Genomic DNA, 15,712 nt, shown 5'->3' with positions numbered 1-15,712 from the left:
TCACTTTCCTTCCCTGTAAAATGGAAATAATATTAGCACCTACTTCCCAGGATTATTGTGAAGATGAAATGAGATGATATTGGTAGATCATTCAGCAAACCTTAAAGTGCTATGTCTTTAAAAATGTATAACTTTCCTTTTAATGAGCAATGCAGAAATAATGTAGTTTCAATTGGCTTTTGAATGCAAGAATGAAAATTAAATAAGTACAGATAATGTGATACACCACGAGTATGGTATGTGAGGGGAAGTGTACTATTTTCTGTGAATAACATAAATAGCCTCATGAAATGAAATGTTGGACTTGGAGACAGAATACTGGCTTTCAGATTTCAGCTTTGTTGACTTACCACCAGGAAATACCACCTCTCCAGACCTCAGTTTTCTCATCTTGCACCAAATGATCTCCAAAGCCCCTTCCAGCTCTAGATGTATGATCCTATGATAATCTGGAGCAACTTTAAAATAGGTTCCTTCCTCTCTCTCTCTCTGGGCCTCAGTTTCTCCATCTATAAAACAAGAGATTATACCAAGGATATCTCAAGCCCCTTCTGATCTAAATCCTTTGATCTCATTAACTTTGTTACACGGTACTTTTAGAAAACAGATATCAATTCTCCAAATTCAATTACATACTGAGTTTCCCACTGTGATTTGGCAATGGGGCTGGAATGTTTTTTCTTTCCTAAATTCAGATTGCATGCCACTTCTGTTGCTAGGAAACAGAATCATGCAGCAAGAATAAGAAGTCTATACTGAGTCCTTGGAGACCTGGTAGCTGTTTTCACAATAAATCAAAAGTTCTGATTTCAGCTCTTCTGATACCACCTGAGCAGAAAACCTCTTGTCAAACCTGCTTAGCAGTAAGAAATTCTAAAACCTGGATCATTTAAACCAATGGGGCCATAGACTATATAGAAAAATTTGCTTTAGGTGGCAAATGTATTAGTCTTTTCTCTCTACTACCCTACTTTTCAGTTTCCTTAAATTTATAACCTTTGACTTTGTTCTTGAACAAAGTATTAGTATAGTTGCAAACATTAGAACTGTCTCTCTCAAATTTTACTGAACACATTCATTCAAAAACTGAACATAATTGGGTGATCATACACTGAGGATTCTATTGATCAGGGAATAGTGAGGGTGTTGAGGGAGGGGAGCAGGAAACTCTATTGGATTAGTCCCAAGAGATCTGAGTTCATATTTTTAACTCTGTACCTATATATGATTTGACCTTGGCTAACTAGTCACTTCTCTTCTTTCATTCTAAGTTTTCTTTTCTGTAAAATGATGGAATTAGAAAAGACAGCCTTGAAAGCAGAGAAGGCTATGTTCAAGGTCACCTCCAAGGGATGCATAAATTGTGAAATTTTAAGTATGGTCATTTACACCCCAGAAATCAGCAAATATTAAAGATCAAGGTTTACTTTGCTTGGTTGATTGTTTAAACTTAAGAAAGGTATGAAGAAAATGTTAATAATGCAGGTCAGATGCAAAGGTGTGTCATATCTACATTTTTCCCTCAAGAGATTTTCCAGTCTACCTCTGCTCAGCAGCCTCTTCTAGTTCTAAATTTAATGATTTTACAGAAAAATGATTGTTGAAAGCTACTATTTCAAGTAGTTGGAAAAATAAATAAATATTTCTTTAAAAACATAAAAAGTTCACAATAAAGAAACTGTCTTGGGGGTGGCTAGGTGGCACAGTGGATCGAGCACCAGCCCTGGAGTCAGGAGTACCTGAGTTCAAATCCAACCTCAGACACTTAATAATTACCTAACTGTGTGACCTTGGGCAAGCCACTTAACTCCATTTGCCTTGCAAAAACCTAAAAAAACTGTCTTAAAGAAAAAAATAATCTTATGATTTTGTGCTTTCTAAGGTTGTTTCCTTTTCAGACCTTCTATGTTATAAGAACTCTTCCAGTTCTGACATTGTATGTTCTGTGCACTAAGGTTCTGCCAAGATCTCATATGCTATAGTCTATGTTCTCAAGTCCCTAAGTCCCTTCCAACTCTGAAATCTTGTGCTCTATGAGTAAGAACTGCTTAGTAGTTGAATTTAATGTGTAAAATTTCTAAAAGATTATGTTTTCAGAAAAGAATAAATAAGACCTCTGGTGTTTTTCTCTCACACAGTAACAATGGGAAATGAATTGAGTGTTCCATTAAAAAATGAAGAACAAATGAATGAATCATCAACAGATCCTTCACAGGTAGACTGGAAATATTTCTATTCAAATAACTTACAATATTGCTTTACTGATAAGATGAAAAAATGATAGGCCCCAAGCTGAAATAGCCAAATGAAATCATCACAAATGGAATTCCTCTGTTTAGCATAAACTGTTTTTTGATCATTCATTTAAACTGTTGTCTACTCGAGTACATTCTTTCTTCTTGCTGGGCAAATCACTCCTCATCTGTAAAATAAGCAGACTGGACTAGCTGATTTCCAATGTTCCTTTCAGCCCTAGCATGCTACTTTTTAATTCTTTAAATTCTTTAAACCTTCTTTAAAACTTCTTTAAAACTTTAAATTCTTTAAATTTTTTAAATTCTTTAAAATTTTTTAATTTAAATTTAAATCTTTAAAACTTCAAATAACTAGGGCAGCTGGGTGGCATAGTGGATAGCCCTGGAGTCAGGAGTACCTGAGTTCAAATCTGGCCTCAGACACTTAATAATTACCTAACTGTGTGGCCTTGGGCAAGCCACTTAACCCCATTTGCCTTGCCAAAAAAAAAAAAACTTAAAATAACTGTGTATTCTATTACCTGAACAATTAATACTTTTGAGTAAATCTTGCCTTGGTTTGAAAAAAAAACATAGTGGATATGTGACAAAAATAAAGTCTCCATATATACCAAAAAGAAAAAACCTTTCAAACTTCATTCCAAGAACATATTTTCAAATGAAACAAATTATGACTTTCATAAATAGCAAGATAAATTTAGACAATAAAAGATCATTTTTCTACTAAATTTGGGTCCCTGATGCTGAGGAGAGAGGGCTAACTCTACAGAAAAAGATCAGAGACACAGGAGACATAATTCACCTACTTTACAGTTTCATTCCTCTAATCCTTGCCTACTTCTAAGAATGGGATCAGAAATTTTTCAACTGCAAGGAACTTTAAGTATTATCAAGTTCAAAGTTTTCATTTCACAGCTGAGTAATTGAGACCCATAGAATTTGTGATACAAAGTCTTACAATTAGTATCTAGTACCCATAAGAATCACTTGCATATAACACTCATATTAGGTTCCTAAATTCTTTAATTTGCAAATATTCTGCTGTGGTTTATTTCTTTGGGTATAGCAAAATGTTTCTGGAAAGCCATACTCTAAATTAAGCTTAGCTTTGGACAAAGTTCATTGGTAACATTGATTACCATGTGTTCTAACCTAATTCAGAAAAAGAAGTTTCCTTTTCCAAAAAAGTAGATTCACATAAAAGTATTTGCTCTTTCAGATTGTTCCTGAATATGAATGTGTTCAAAATGGGCTGCCTGTTATAAAGTCAGTTCTTATTATTCAACAGAAGAATGATGGTATGTACACATATAAGTCTGAAATGGGAACTAACCCATCTTACCTGACTAAATGGGAGAGGATTTGTGTCTCTATTTTTGCATAGGTTCATGCACCCATGTACTTTGAAAGCACCAAAATATTGCATTTGCTCCTATGGGAATTTTAAGTGGATAAAATAGCTCCACTCAACTAAAGTGTTGGGATTTGGGTTTTTTTTGTTTGTTTTTACATTCAGTTAGTCAATAAACATTTATTAAGCACCTATCCTGGGAAACAAAAAGACAAAAGGAACCCACACTCTTATCAAGACAACATACAAAAATGATGAATAAATCAATTACATACAGCATAAAAAGGAAATAATCAACAGAAAGAAGATACTAAATTTAAGAGGGATTGGGAAAAACGTATTGTTTTCCTCAAAATAATTCTGTATAGATAGTAAAAGTATTATTGCCTCCATTTTATAGACGAAGAAACTGAAACTCATTGTAAAAACTAGATTGGTGGAGTGCTGAATCTAGAGACAGGAAAACCTGAATTCAAATCCCAATTCAGATGGCTACTAGTTGTATGACCCTGAGCAAATCACTTAACCTCCATCTGCTTCAGTTTCCTCTTTTGTAAAAATAAGAATAATAATGACATCTACCTCCTAGAGACAGTTAATGTAAGGTTAAAATAAGATAGTGTATGGGAAGCTAGGTGGTGTGGGCAGCTAGATAGCACAGTGGATAGAGCACTGACCCTGGAATCAAGAGGACCTGAGTTCAAATTTGACCTCAAACATTTAATAATTACCTGTGTGACCTTGGGCAAGTCACTTGACCCCATTGCCTTAAATTTAAAAAAATCTTTAAAATGAGATAACATTTTATAAATGCATTCTGCAGACCTTAAATCACTGTATAAGAGTAAGCTATTGTTAAATGAATTTGGTCAATTGTAGAACTGGGATTTGAATGCAAGTCATTTAAAGACAAATTTTATATTCTTACATCACTCTACCCTGTCTCAATTTATAAAGTTATTCATGTATTCTCAAATTGTTCAGTGTAGAGGGTGACTAGGTTGCACAGTGGATAGAGCACCCTCCCTGGAGTCAGGAGCACCTGAGTTCAAATCTGACCTCAGACACCTAATAATTACCTAGCTGTGTGGCCTTGGGCAAGCCATTTAACCCCATTGCTTTGCAAAAAACTAAAAAAAGAAATTGTTCACTGCAGTGGAAGCCTTGCCTCCACACATTCTACTGTCATTGTAAGACTAAAGAATCATAGATAAAAGAGAAAATTCTCAAATTCTTATCAAATCTGACATTGAAATATCTTTGGTTTTATATCAATATAGAAGTTTTGATGAACACAACATAGAAAAGTGGAAAGAAGCTGGATTTGGAATAAAAAGAAACTAGGGTCAAATCCCAGTTCTTCTCCTTACTCCCCATGATCTTGGGCTGCCATTTCCCTTTTTTGAACCACAGTACTTCCTCTATAAAATGAGAGGCCTAGACCAGATGACCTCTAAAAACCCTCTCAATTCTAGAACATCGATACTTGATCCATAGTCATTCACAATTCTCCATCACTTTCAGTTTGCAAAATGCTTCCCTCACCACAATGATACATATGTTTATGTGTGTTTATGTATGCCCTTAGGAATATATTGCTATTTAATTGTTTCAGTCATGTACAACCTTCCAAAACCCCATTTGGGGTTTTCCTGTCAAAGATACTTGAATAGTTTGCTATTTTCTTCTCCAGCTCATTTTACAAATGAGGAAACTGAGGCAAACCGGGTTAAGTGACTTGCTCTGGGTCATATAAATAGTAAGTGTCTGGGACTGGTTTTGAACTCAAGTCTAATCTAAAAACATTGTACCACCTAACTATCCTCACCTGAAAGATAGTTGAAGTTTTATTTATGCTTTTAGATTGATTGACTGACCAACAATGTGCCAGTGTTTCTGATAGAACAAGCACTTACTCTCAAAAGGGATAATTCCAAAAATACATCATATGTTGAATGATTTAGTTTTATAAGACTAGAGCTATGATTTCATTAGAGTTGCTAAATCACACCATAGAATACAGAGTGCTAGGTCTGGAGTCAGGAAGACATCTTCCTGAGTTCAAATTTTCTGTGTAACCCTGGGCAAGTCACTTAATCCTCAGTTTCCTCTCTGTAAAATGAGCTAAAGAAGGAAATAGCAACCACTCCATTATCTTTGCCAAGAAAACCCCAGAAGGCATCACAAAGAGTAAGCATAACTGAAAAAAGCAAAATGTTTTCATTATTGTAGAGAATCCCACTGAGGAAATCCCCCATCCCCATGCAAATTCCCTCCTTTGCTGTAATTTAACAATCTTTCAGAGAGTTTTCTGAGATACCAAAAAGTTAAGGGACATATTGAGGAACATACAACTGGCATATGCCAGGTCTTCCTGGTTGCAAGGTCAGGTGTCTGGCACAAAACTAGTTATGTATTCTATTTAGAGCTTAATCAGGATCTTTTCTCAATTATTATCCCAGCATTGTCAATTGTGCTTAATAATATAATCTACTAGAACCATTAGCAAGTGACTATTCCCAGATGGCAATTTCTTTGACTCCATTTTTGGAACCTGAGAGAGGGAAAGCTTGAGCTTCACTGATAGAATTTAAGGCATCTAAGAAGCTGAAGACCTACTCAGGTCCCTCCTAAGTAGTATAATATGTAGATAGAGACTGATCTCAGAGCCAAGAAGACCTATGTTCAAGTTCCATCTCTGATACATATTGACTGAATGACCTTGGGGCAAGTCACATTTAATCGCTCAGTGCTCTAGATAGTTCTCAAAGAATCTTAGGTTCTGGAGAGATATTAACCTGTTTTGGTAGAGGTGCATTCCCAGAGGAATGCACCTCTAAGTAGTTTGCTATCTTGACGAGATCACAGGTATAGTCCCAATTCTACTTTTCTGCATCAGATGACTAAATAGAGGGAGGGAATGTGTTATTGGGGTAGTGTTTTTAAGATTAGGACTAAGTTTAGGAGCAAAAGTCTTCAAGCCCCCAAATTAGTTACTAAAGACTGAGAAGCAACTTTAAGTGTCATAGAAAGAAAAGAATTAATTCAGCCCAGGTGTGGGACGACAGAGTGAAAAGACCTCTTGACTTCCTATTTTTTACTAACTATCCAAAACCTTGAGCCACCTCTCCATGATGAATCCATCACTTCAAATCTCTACTTTTCCATCTCAACTAGAACCTTTGTAGTGGGTTTCCCTGAGAGCTAAAGATTAAATCATTTATTTTATTCCTGATAGAAAGTCAAGCCCTCAGATATTTGAAGAAGATTCACTGGGAAGGGAACATTGGGTGGGGAAGGAAGAGCACCACAGCAGACAAAAAGGTTCACAGATCCCAATGTTCTTATCAATTAATCCTGATCTTCACTGCCAGTTTTGAAACATTTGGCTCACTCTCCTTATCTACTTCCTGCTTAACTTTATTCATGTTAGTGGCTATTGGCTATAGGCTCATTTCTGTGGAGATGACTAGCTGTAGTCTGCTACTCCCAGCATGCCAGAAGTTACCATTTCTGCTCTCAAAATGGCTTATGGAGATCTAGGACTGAGGTAGAGTCTTTTCTCATAAATGCTTCCAACTTTGTCAACTCAGAATACTTTACCCTCAACTAAAGCCTACCCTGCCTAATAGGAAAAAGCTCCCCTGATCCAGGTCTCCAGATTACTTCCCCTTATGGTTATAGGCCTTAGCACTTCCTTTCCCTTCCCTGGCACTCTCCATATTCTGGTCTCTTCATCCTATCTCTATTTTAACTTACCCCCAGACATATATTTTCTAAGTTAGAGCTTTTTATAACTTCCACCCTTTTAGAAAAATTTTGTCTTGTACCTAAATCATATGGGCCCTGGATTCATGGCTTTACCCTATAGATTTTTGTGAATGGCTAACTTGTTTCTCTACCTCTGAGATGACTCCTGTTTCCTTATTTGTGAATGAACTCAAGTGACAAAAATAATTAAGGGCCAAGAGAGCAAAGAGTTCTCAACATAAAAAGGGCTTAATGTTTGTTGAGTTGAATGAATACCAGACAATTACTACTGTGTGACCCTAGGCAAGTCACTTAACCTCTGTCAACTTCAGTTTCCTCATCTGCAAAATGGGGTTGCTTCGAGGGTCAAATGAGATAAATTTGTAAAATATTTAGCATAGTAAACACTTAACAAATCCTTCCTTCCTCCCTCCTTTCCTCCCTGCTTTTCTCCTTCCTTCTTTCCCTCTCTTCTTCCTTCCCTCCCTCCCTCTCTCCTTTCTTTCCTCTTTCCTTCCTTCCCTCATCTTTACCTCTTTTCCTTCCTTCTTTCTTTCCTCCTCCTTTAAAGATCCAATTATGTGCCCTTCACAATGGGCACTATAGATGTTCTTGTCTTCCTTTTACAGATAAGTAAATCAAGACTCAGCAGCATTAAGTAACTTCATAGTCATACAGCTATTTAATGTCAGAAGGCAAATTTTAACCCAGACCTTCCTGACAAGTCTGGCAACTATCTACAGCATGCATTAGCTTCTAGGCTCAAAATATCCCTAAACAAAATTGGTAGGTAATAAACCAATCAACCAGCAAGCATTTATCAAGAGCCTATTCTTTTTTTTTTTACTTTTTTTTTTTTTAGGTTTTTGCAAGGCAAATGGGGTTAAGTGGCTTGCCCAAGGCCACACAGCTAGGTAATTATTATGTGTCTGAGACCAGATTTGAACCCAGGTACTCCTGACTCTAAGGCTGGTGCTTTATCCACTACGCCACCTAGCCTTCCAAGAGCCTATTCTTTGTGGACCACTAAGGGATACAAAGATAAACTGAAACAATCCCTGACCTCAAATAGCTTACATTTAATCAGGGAAATCATATGTGTGTATGCATATATATGCATACACACACAACCTAAGTACAAAGTAATTTGGAGAAGGGAAAGTGAAAGAGAACAACAGCTAGGAGAACTGGAAAGGTCTTGTGAAGAATGTGGCACTTGAGCTGAGCTCTAGGCAGCAGGGATTCTAAGAGAGAGAGAGAGATCATTCTAGACATGGACAACAGAATGTAGAAGCGAAATAGAAAATTAGTATGAAGAGCAACAAGATGGCTGGTTTGGCTGAAATGTAGAGTGCCTAAAAGGGAGTAATATATAGTTAACCTAAAAAAATAGAATAAAGTCAGGGTATAAAAGGCTTAAAATGCCAAATAAAAAATTTGTCTTTTATTCTAGGGGCAATAGGAGACCACCAGAGCTTTTTTGATCAAGGGAGTCAGACCTGGATTTTAGGAAAATCTTGTTGGCAGCTGTGCAGAAAATATATTAAATGAGAGAGAGATTCGAGGTACAAAAACTAGCAGGCTATTGCAGTAGTGCAAAAAAAGAGGATATAAGGATAAGAACTATGGTCATAGTCATGAGTAAACAGAAGAGGACAGATGGAATAGATGTTGTGGATACAGTCATTAAAATTTAATAATAGGGAGGTGAGAGAATAAAGAGTTGAGAGTATACAGCTGAGTAACTGGAATGATATCAGTGTCAATAGAAATAGAGACTTTTTTTTAAAAGCTATAGATTTGAGAATAGAGAAAATTAATTCTGTTTTTGGATACCTTGAGTAAGAGATGCCTATGGGACAATTAATGGAAAAATCTAATAAGCAATTGGTAATATGGGAGTAGCATTCAGGAGAAAGGGATAATGAAAAGGATAATAAAAGAAGGAAGAAGGTACAGAGAAAGAGAAGAGGGTCCAGGACACAGTCTTGAAGTAGCCCCACAGTTGATAAGGTTATGTAGTTCAATTGTGTCCAATTTTTCATAGTATTATGTATCATACTATCCATGGGATTTTCTTTGCAAAGATACTGGAAAGGTTTACCATTTCCTTCTTCAGTGGTTTGAGGCAAAGAAAGAATAAAGTGATTTGGCCAGGTTCACATAGCCAGTAAGTGTCTAAGGTCAAATTTGAACTTAGGTCTTCTTGACTCCAGGCCTAGTGCTCTAGCCATTAAGCCACCTAGTTGCCTCCATACAAGATAATAGGATGTGAATTTTAAATGCTACAAATAGCTTTTTTTTTCAAGGCAAATGGGGTTAAGTGGCTTGCCCAAGGCCACCCAGCTAGGTAGTTACCAAGTGTCTGAGACCAGATTTGAACCCAGGTACTCCTGACTCCAGGGCCGGTGCTTTATACACTACGCCACCTAGCCACCCCTACAAATAGCTTTTAAAGAAGAAGAGATTTAAGGAAAAGACCAATGGATGCATCAATTAAGAAATCATTGATAAATTTTGAAAGAGCAGTTTTAGTTGAATGATGGGGGAGGGGGGACATACTGTTAAAGACTAATAAACAAATGAAAGGAGAAAAAAAATGAAAGCAATCAGTAGAGATAACTTTCCCCTTAGAATCTGGCTATGTAATGGAAGAAAGATATATGAAAATAACTCAAAAGGATAGCCACATGAAAGAAAGGTTCTGTTTGTTTAATACATGGGGGAGATGTAGGTATGTTTATATGCAGCTGAAAGAAGCCGATAGACAGGAAATGATGGAAAATGAGAGAGAAAAGGAGGATAGTTGAGAGACAAGTCTGCCAAATGAGAAGGCAATGGATGGGACCAAGAGTATGAATAAAGAAATTGTCCCCCTTCATCAAAATATTGGAGTAAAATGGGGCGGCTAGGTGGCATAGTGGATAAAGCACCGGCCCTGGAGTCACGAGTACCTGGGTTCAAATCTGGTCTCAGACACTTAATAATTACCTTGGGCAAGCCACTTAACCCCATTTACCTTGCAAAAACCTAAAAGAAAAAAACAAAAAAAAATTGGAGTAAAGGAGGAGAGGCAGAGAAGAGAGAGCTCATTTTCTCAATGAGATATGGAGTAAATTCCATCACTGAGAAGGAGGGGAAAGAATAATATGAGAGGCTTGAGAAGAGAAGAAAATATTTTGAACATTCATTGTGGGCAATGCAAAAGAATTAATTAGAGTAAGAGTTGGGATATTTAAGAGAGTATCAATATATTGTTTGAAATTCACACACACACACACACACACACACACACACACACAGGCAAAGAATGATAAAAATAATTCAGGGAATAAAAAGATTCATATTTTTAATTCAATTAAAATTTTAACCCACATGACATGATATTTCTTGAAACAAGCCATATTGGCTCCTACCAGTTGTTTCTTTTTGCACTAGACATCAGAGTGGGTTGGTCCAGGGAAGTTACTCATGACTAACAGAATTTGAATTCACAACAGTCATTGAAATAGCTAACAACACAACAAGGAAAGGGAAAGAAAGACTAATTAAAGCAAATTCATACTATATATAATGCATATATATATATATATATAAAACGCATATATATGCATATATTTATATATATTTACAGAAAATCCTGTGTCAGAAAGTACTGCAAATGCTTTTGAAGCCCTCTTATGTTCTGGAAGAAACAAGGGAATAAGATAGAGACCTCATCCTCTAGAAACTTCTAGTCCTACTGATCCTTGGCATTTGTGTCATAAAATCTGCTTTAAAACTACCTGTTAATATGTCCTTTGCTATTCCACTCACTTTGAAAGTAGTCCAAGACAAACACATCTTATAGCCAAGTGAATAGTTTAGGGTCAAGCAAGGTCATAGTGAATTTTTCACTTTTAAAAGCAATCTGTCAAAAAAAACTCAGAAGTGCTTTGGAAATACAAGGTTTTTATACCCAACTTTTTTCCTTGTTCATTATCTTTTAAAGCTTCAAATTCTGTAATGAGTCCTATTTGGTAATGATACCGCAGGTGGTTTTGAATATTTTAAGCAAGTGAAGATGTTAAATAATGATTTTTAAAAGAATCATATTACTTATTTGCATATAAATTTGCTTTGAAGAAAATGATGATTAATTTCTACCAGGCATAGGAAACTAAGATATGAAATTAGTCTAGAATTCAATATCAGATCTCCTTAATGTCCTATGAAAATTAACCACTGAGTTAACTGGTAAAATTTTTTAATGGATTTCCTAAATGGATATTACATGTGCCATGCTTCTTAATATACTCTATTACCAACTTCAATGGAACTCCACATGGTCTTGAAAGAAAAGTAATATACTTTAAAATGATACATTCTGAAAGCTTTTGCTCAGGAAAAGTAAATGCAGATAATATAAAATATAGTAACATCAAATACAAAGTTACTCTTTTACAGGCTAAATCCCATATTACAATGCAAATCTCAGCATAACAAAACGTTTTCAAAGTGCTAGCCTATGATTACTTGTTGCACTCTGTGTTTAACACAAGAAAATGTCAATATAAAAAAAAATTTCATTGGAGTTCATTGTCATAAAATTTAACCAAATAAGCCACAAGGAAAAGTAAAAAAGATGTGAACATGGTAGAGGGGAAAGCAAATTTACTTAGTGCAGAATATATAAGGATCCCAAGATGTAATTCCACATCTGCATTTTTGGAGGAATCAACATTGGTTCTCTGCTCCAATATTTTACGTCATTTATGCTATAAAAGCTAGGACCACAGTCACCTATCTAAGAGGATGTTAGTTTTATGATTGTTGTTGTTATTTGCTTCCCCTTATCCTTCCCTGATTTATTGACCTTTGTTTATTGCCCATAGGATCTAGAATTGGAAGGGTCTGTGGTCATAATCTACTTCAACCTGTTCATATGACATAGGAGGAAACCAATAACTAGTGAAGAACAGTGATTTAGCCAGAATCACATAATGTGTAGCAAAGCCAGCAACAAGGTCCTCTGGCTCTGAAGTCAATACTATACTATCCATCCTTCTACTTTCTCCCTCACAGATTTTTTAAAAAATTTTATATGTACACTAAAATCTGCTAGTATAGAATATCAATAACTATCTTGCCAATCAGATTTTCTGTAGCACTGTTTATTATTCATTTCTTATAATTGATTATTTGTGTGTACTAGAATTTAATAAAGTCCCTTAATCAACAAGCATAGGTGAATTACATTATTAAAACCTAACACAGACTTTGTTTCAAATACCTTTATCTCACTTCTGGATTTTTTTGTAGCCACAGATTTTTAAAATAATTCTATATTTAATTATTGTTTAAATACAGTATGGGTGTGGCTAGGTGGCACAGTGGATAAGATCACCAGCCCTGGAGTCAGGAGTACCTGAGTTCAAATCCAGCCTCAGACACTTAATAATTACCTAGCTGTGTGGCCTTGGGCAAGCCACTTAACCCCATTGCCTTGCAAAAACTAAAAAAAACTAAAAATAAAATAAAATAAATAGATAGATAGAGTATGATAAAAACTAAACAAGACAAGTAGTTTAGTGATAAAAATAGCTATTTCCAGAACTGATATTTTTCCCCTTGTATTTTTAACTCAATGATTTCCAATTCTGTTTTAGAATCTTTCAGAATGTTATGTAATTAAATAAAATTCAATTTAATTTTTAAGATTAATATATCCCCTAGAGTACCTTGAGGCAGGGAGGGGGAAAGAATAGTTGCAAAATCCAACAAGTAATCAGATGTTGCAGCTGCAGACAGATTGGAAATTCTTCCTTGAAACCACTATAAAGAGTAAATTGTCTTAAATAACAGCACATTGAAAAATTAAAGAACATAATTTTTCTTTAACCTAAGCTACATTTTTTTATTTAATTTGTCAATGTAAGACAATCTTTGAAAGGCTTGCTTGTTGGGGAGGGAGATGCTGCTAATAGATGTCAGAGACAGGTAGGTGATGATTCACCAGCGAAATCACACCACTGACACATTTTCCTTCAAATTGGCATTCTAGACTAATGTGCCTGCTTTACAAAGATGAGGATTGCTTAAATTAATATCTTCCATTTCCTTCTATATTCTTTTTCTAAAGATGTTTGATTTGAGTTCCAAAATTATAGAAAAGTTTTTTAATTGAGATGAGGATGATAATCATTTTAATTTATCTTAATAATTCATTTTCCTGCTACATTCACTCTATTACCTATGCCATCAGACATTTATCTCATATATGTACAAATACAGAATTTTATCTTCTCAATATTAACTTTAACCTCACAGTCAACCAATTGAATCAAACTTTCTTATTAATATAATAACTAGCATTTATATAGCACCTTGATTTACAAAAGGTTTGAATGTTTTATCTAATTTGAACCTCAGAAAAATTCTTAGTTAAATGCTATCAATATCCCTATTTAACAAATGAGAAAACTGAGATTCAAAGAAATAAATGATTTGTCCAGAGTCACAAACTTAGTAAGTATCTGGAGCAAGATTGGATCGAAGATTTTGCTGAGTCTGAGTCGACCCTCTACACACTGTATCACTTAGTTTAAGCATAGGGAGGATGTGGATTTGATGAAGTCTAGGGTTCCAGAATGTCATCTTCTTGATCTGGAGAAATACAACTTAAAAGGTTTTTCCCTTCCCTTTAGAAGCAAACATTTCTAAATATTGTGAACGTTTTACTCAGTCAACAATCACATCAGAAAAAGCAAAAACAAGCCATACATAAAACTTACATGACGTAAGCCAGTTATTAGTTTAAAATTTGGAAATGCAACTGATCACATGGCAAGATGAGAAATCTTAGCTTAGACTTGGGTCCTACCAATTAGGGTATGTTCTCTGGCTGATCATACCAATGTAAGTCTCCTCAAATAAGCTCCGGGTTAAGAAATCAAGAATTTACCCGAGGGTAGGGATTTTAAGCCTTCTTAATACACAGAAAATGTTGTCACTTTCTATGTGTGCTATGACATTCCATCTATATGGTACCAAGTGGAGCTTAGAGAGTAAGCATCCAGGGGCGGCTAGATGGCGTAGTGGATAAAGCACCGGCCTTGGAGTCAGGAGTACCTGGATTCAAATCCAGTCTCAGACACTTCATAATTACCTAGCTGTGTGGCCTTGGGCAAGCCACTTAACCCCATTTGCCTTGCAAAAACCTCAAAAAAAACAAAAAAAAAAGAGAGTAAGCATCCAGATTCAAATTTAACTCAATAATCCTTTGTTTCCAAAATTCTGCTGCTGGGGGCTTGATATATTGAGATACCTTTCATTGATGAGTTGGATCAAAATGCAAATACAGGAGAGTTGAAAAAAAGTCTATGGGTACAGTCCTGATCTACTTATGAGTCCCCATTCTTGAGTCGATCCTCCTCTCCCCATCCCTAATCCTCTGATCGTCTTCTGATACAAGGATAATGATTAAATGCCAAAGGTCATCAGAATTACCTTTGTCTATGCCTTATTCTTACCACTAAACTTTAAGCCCCTTGAGGACAAGGATAAATTGCTTTATTCAGCTCTCAACCACAGAGTATGACTCTGGGAAAGTGCTTTCACCTTCGGCCTTTTCATCATTGTATGAGGTAGTTGGACAGTGTTCTTCACCTTTTCATGTCTGGTGAAGTCTGTAGACTCACCATAATGATTTTCTTAAAAATGAATAAAGTAAATACTTAGGATTACAATAAAAACAACTACTGAAAAATGATTACCAAAATATTTTTAAAAGACAAGTTCATGGACCGCAGAGTAAGAACCCCTAAACTAAATGATCCCTTTAGTATTTGTGATAATTTTCTCTGATTTTCTATAAAGCCATGATAGTCTAAATAAATTTATGGGGTGTATTTTTAAAAAAGTAAGAAGAAGGCAGAAGGAGGAGAAAGAGGAGGAAGAAGAAAAGAAAGAAGAAGAATGAAGAAGATGGAGGAGGAAGAAGAGAGGAAGAGGAGGGGAGGAGGAGGAGGAGAAGAAGGAGAAGAAGAAGGAGGAGGAAGAGAAGAAAGAAGAAAGAAGAAGAAGAAGAAGAAGAAGAAGAAGAAGAAGAAGAAGAAGAAGAAGAAGAAGAAGAAGAAGAAAAGTAATATTATAGAGAGGTTTCCATGTATTTATTTTTCTGGCCCCCTTACCAGCTACCTGGCCTTTACTAGATTTTTCCAAATATTTTTTTTAAACCCAGATTCTCACATATATATTTAGGGAAGTAAAAGGGTCTCATTTTTCTTCTCCCTTGATTCCTCCTTAATACAGTTTGTCAGTTGGGTCCCCTGTTGAAAAGATTTGCTTGGTATTCACTGTTAATGGATGGCAGAGA

The 15,712-nt window shown here is 35.6% G+C and overlaps 1 protein-coding gene across 7 annotated transcripts in view; it reads left to right on the top strand.

Annotated features, from left to right (window-relative positions):
• The first annotated feature begins 1,841 nt into the window (after positions 1–1,841).
• The window catches only part of BCAS1 (brain enriched myelin associated protein 1), a 141,278-nt gene continuing 127,407 nt past the window's right edge, over positions 1,842–15,712 (top strand). For 3 of the 7 annotated variants that reach the window (XM_074210279.1, XM_074210283.1, XM_074210281.1), the window contains exons 1-2: positions 1,844–2,215; positions 3,475–3,553. In XM_074210279.1, the coding sequence (XP_074066380.1) occupies positions 2,144–2,215; positions 3,475–3,553 (151 nt within the window). In that variant the 5' untranslated portion in view covers positions 1,844–2,143. Of the gene's footprint in view, positions 2,216–3,474; positions 3,554–15,712 lie in introns of all 7 variants that reach the window. The other 4 variants (XM_074210277.1, XM_074210276.1, XM_074210282.1 and 1 more) reach the window with 2 other exon arrangements.

The sequence above is a fragment of the Macrotis lagotis genome, chromosome 1 (assembly GCF_037893015.1).
Source record: "Macrotis lagotis isolate mMagLag1 chromosome 1, bilby.v1.9.chrom.fasta, whole genome shotgun sequence".
NCBI lineage: Eukaryota > Metazoa > Chordata > Mammalia > Peramelemorphia > Peramelidae > Macrotis > Macrotis lagotis.
This window is presented reverse-complemented; position numbering and strand designations above follow the sequence as displayed.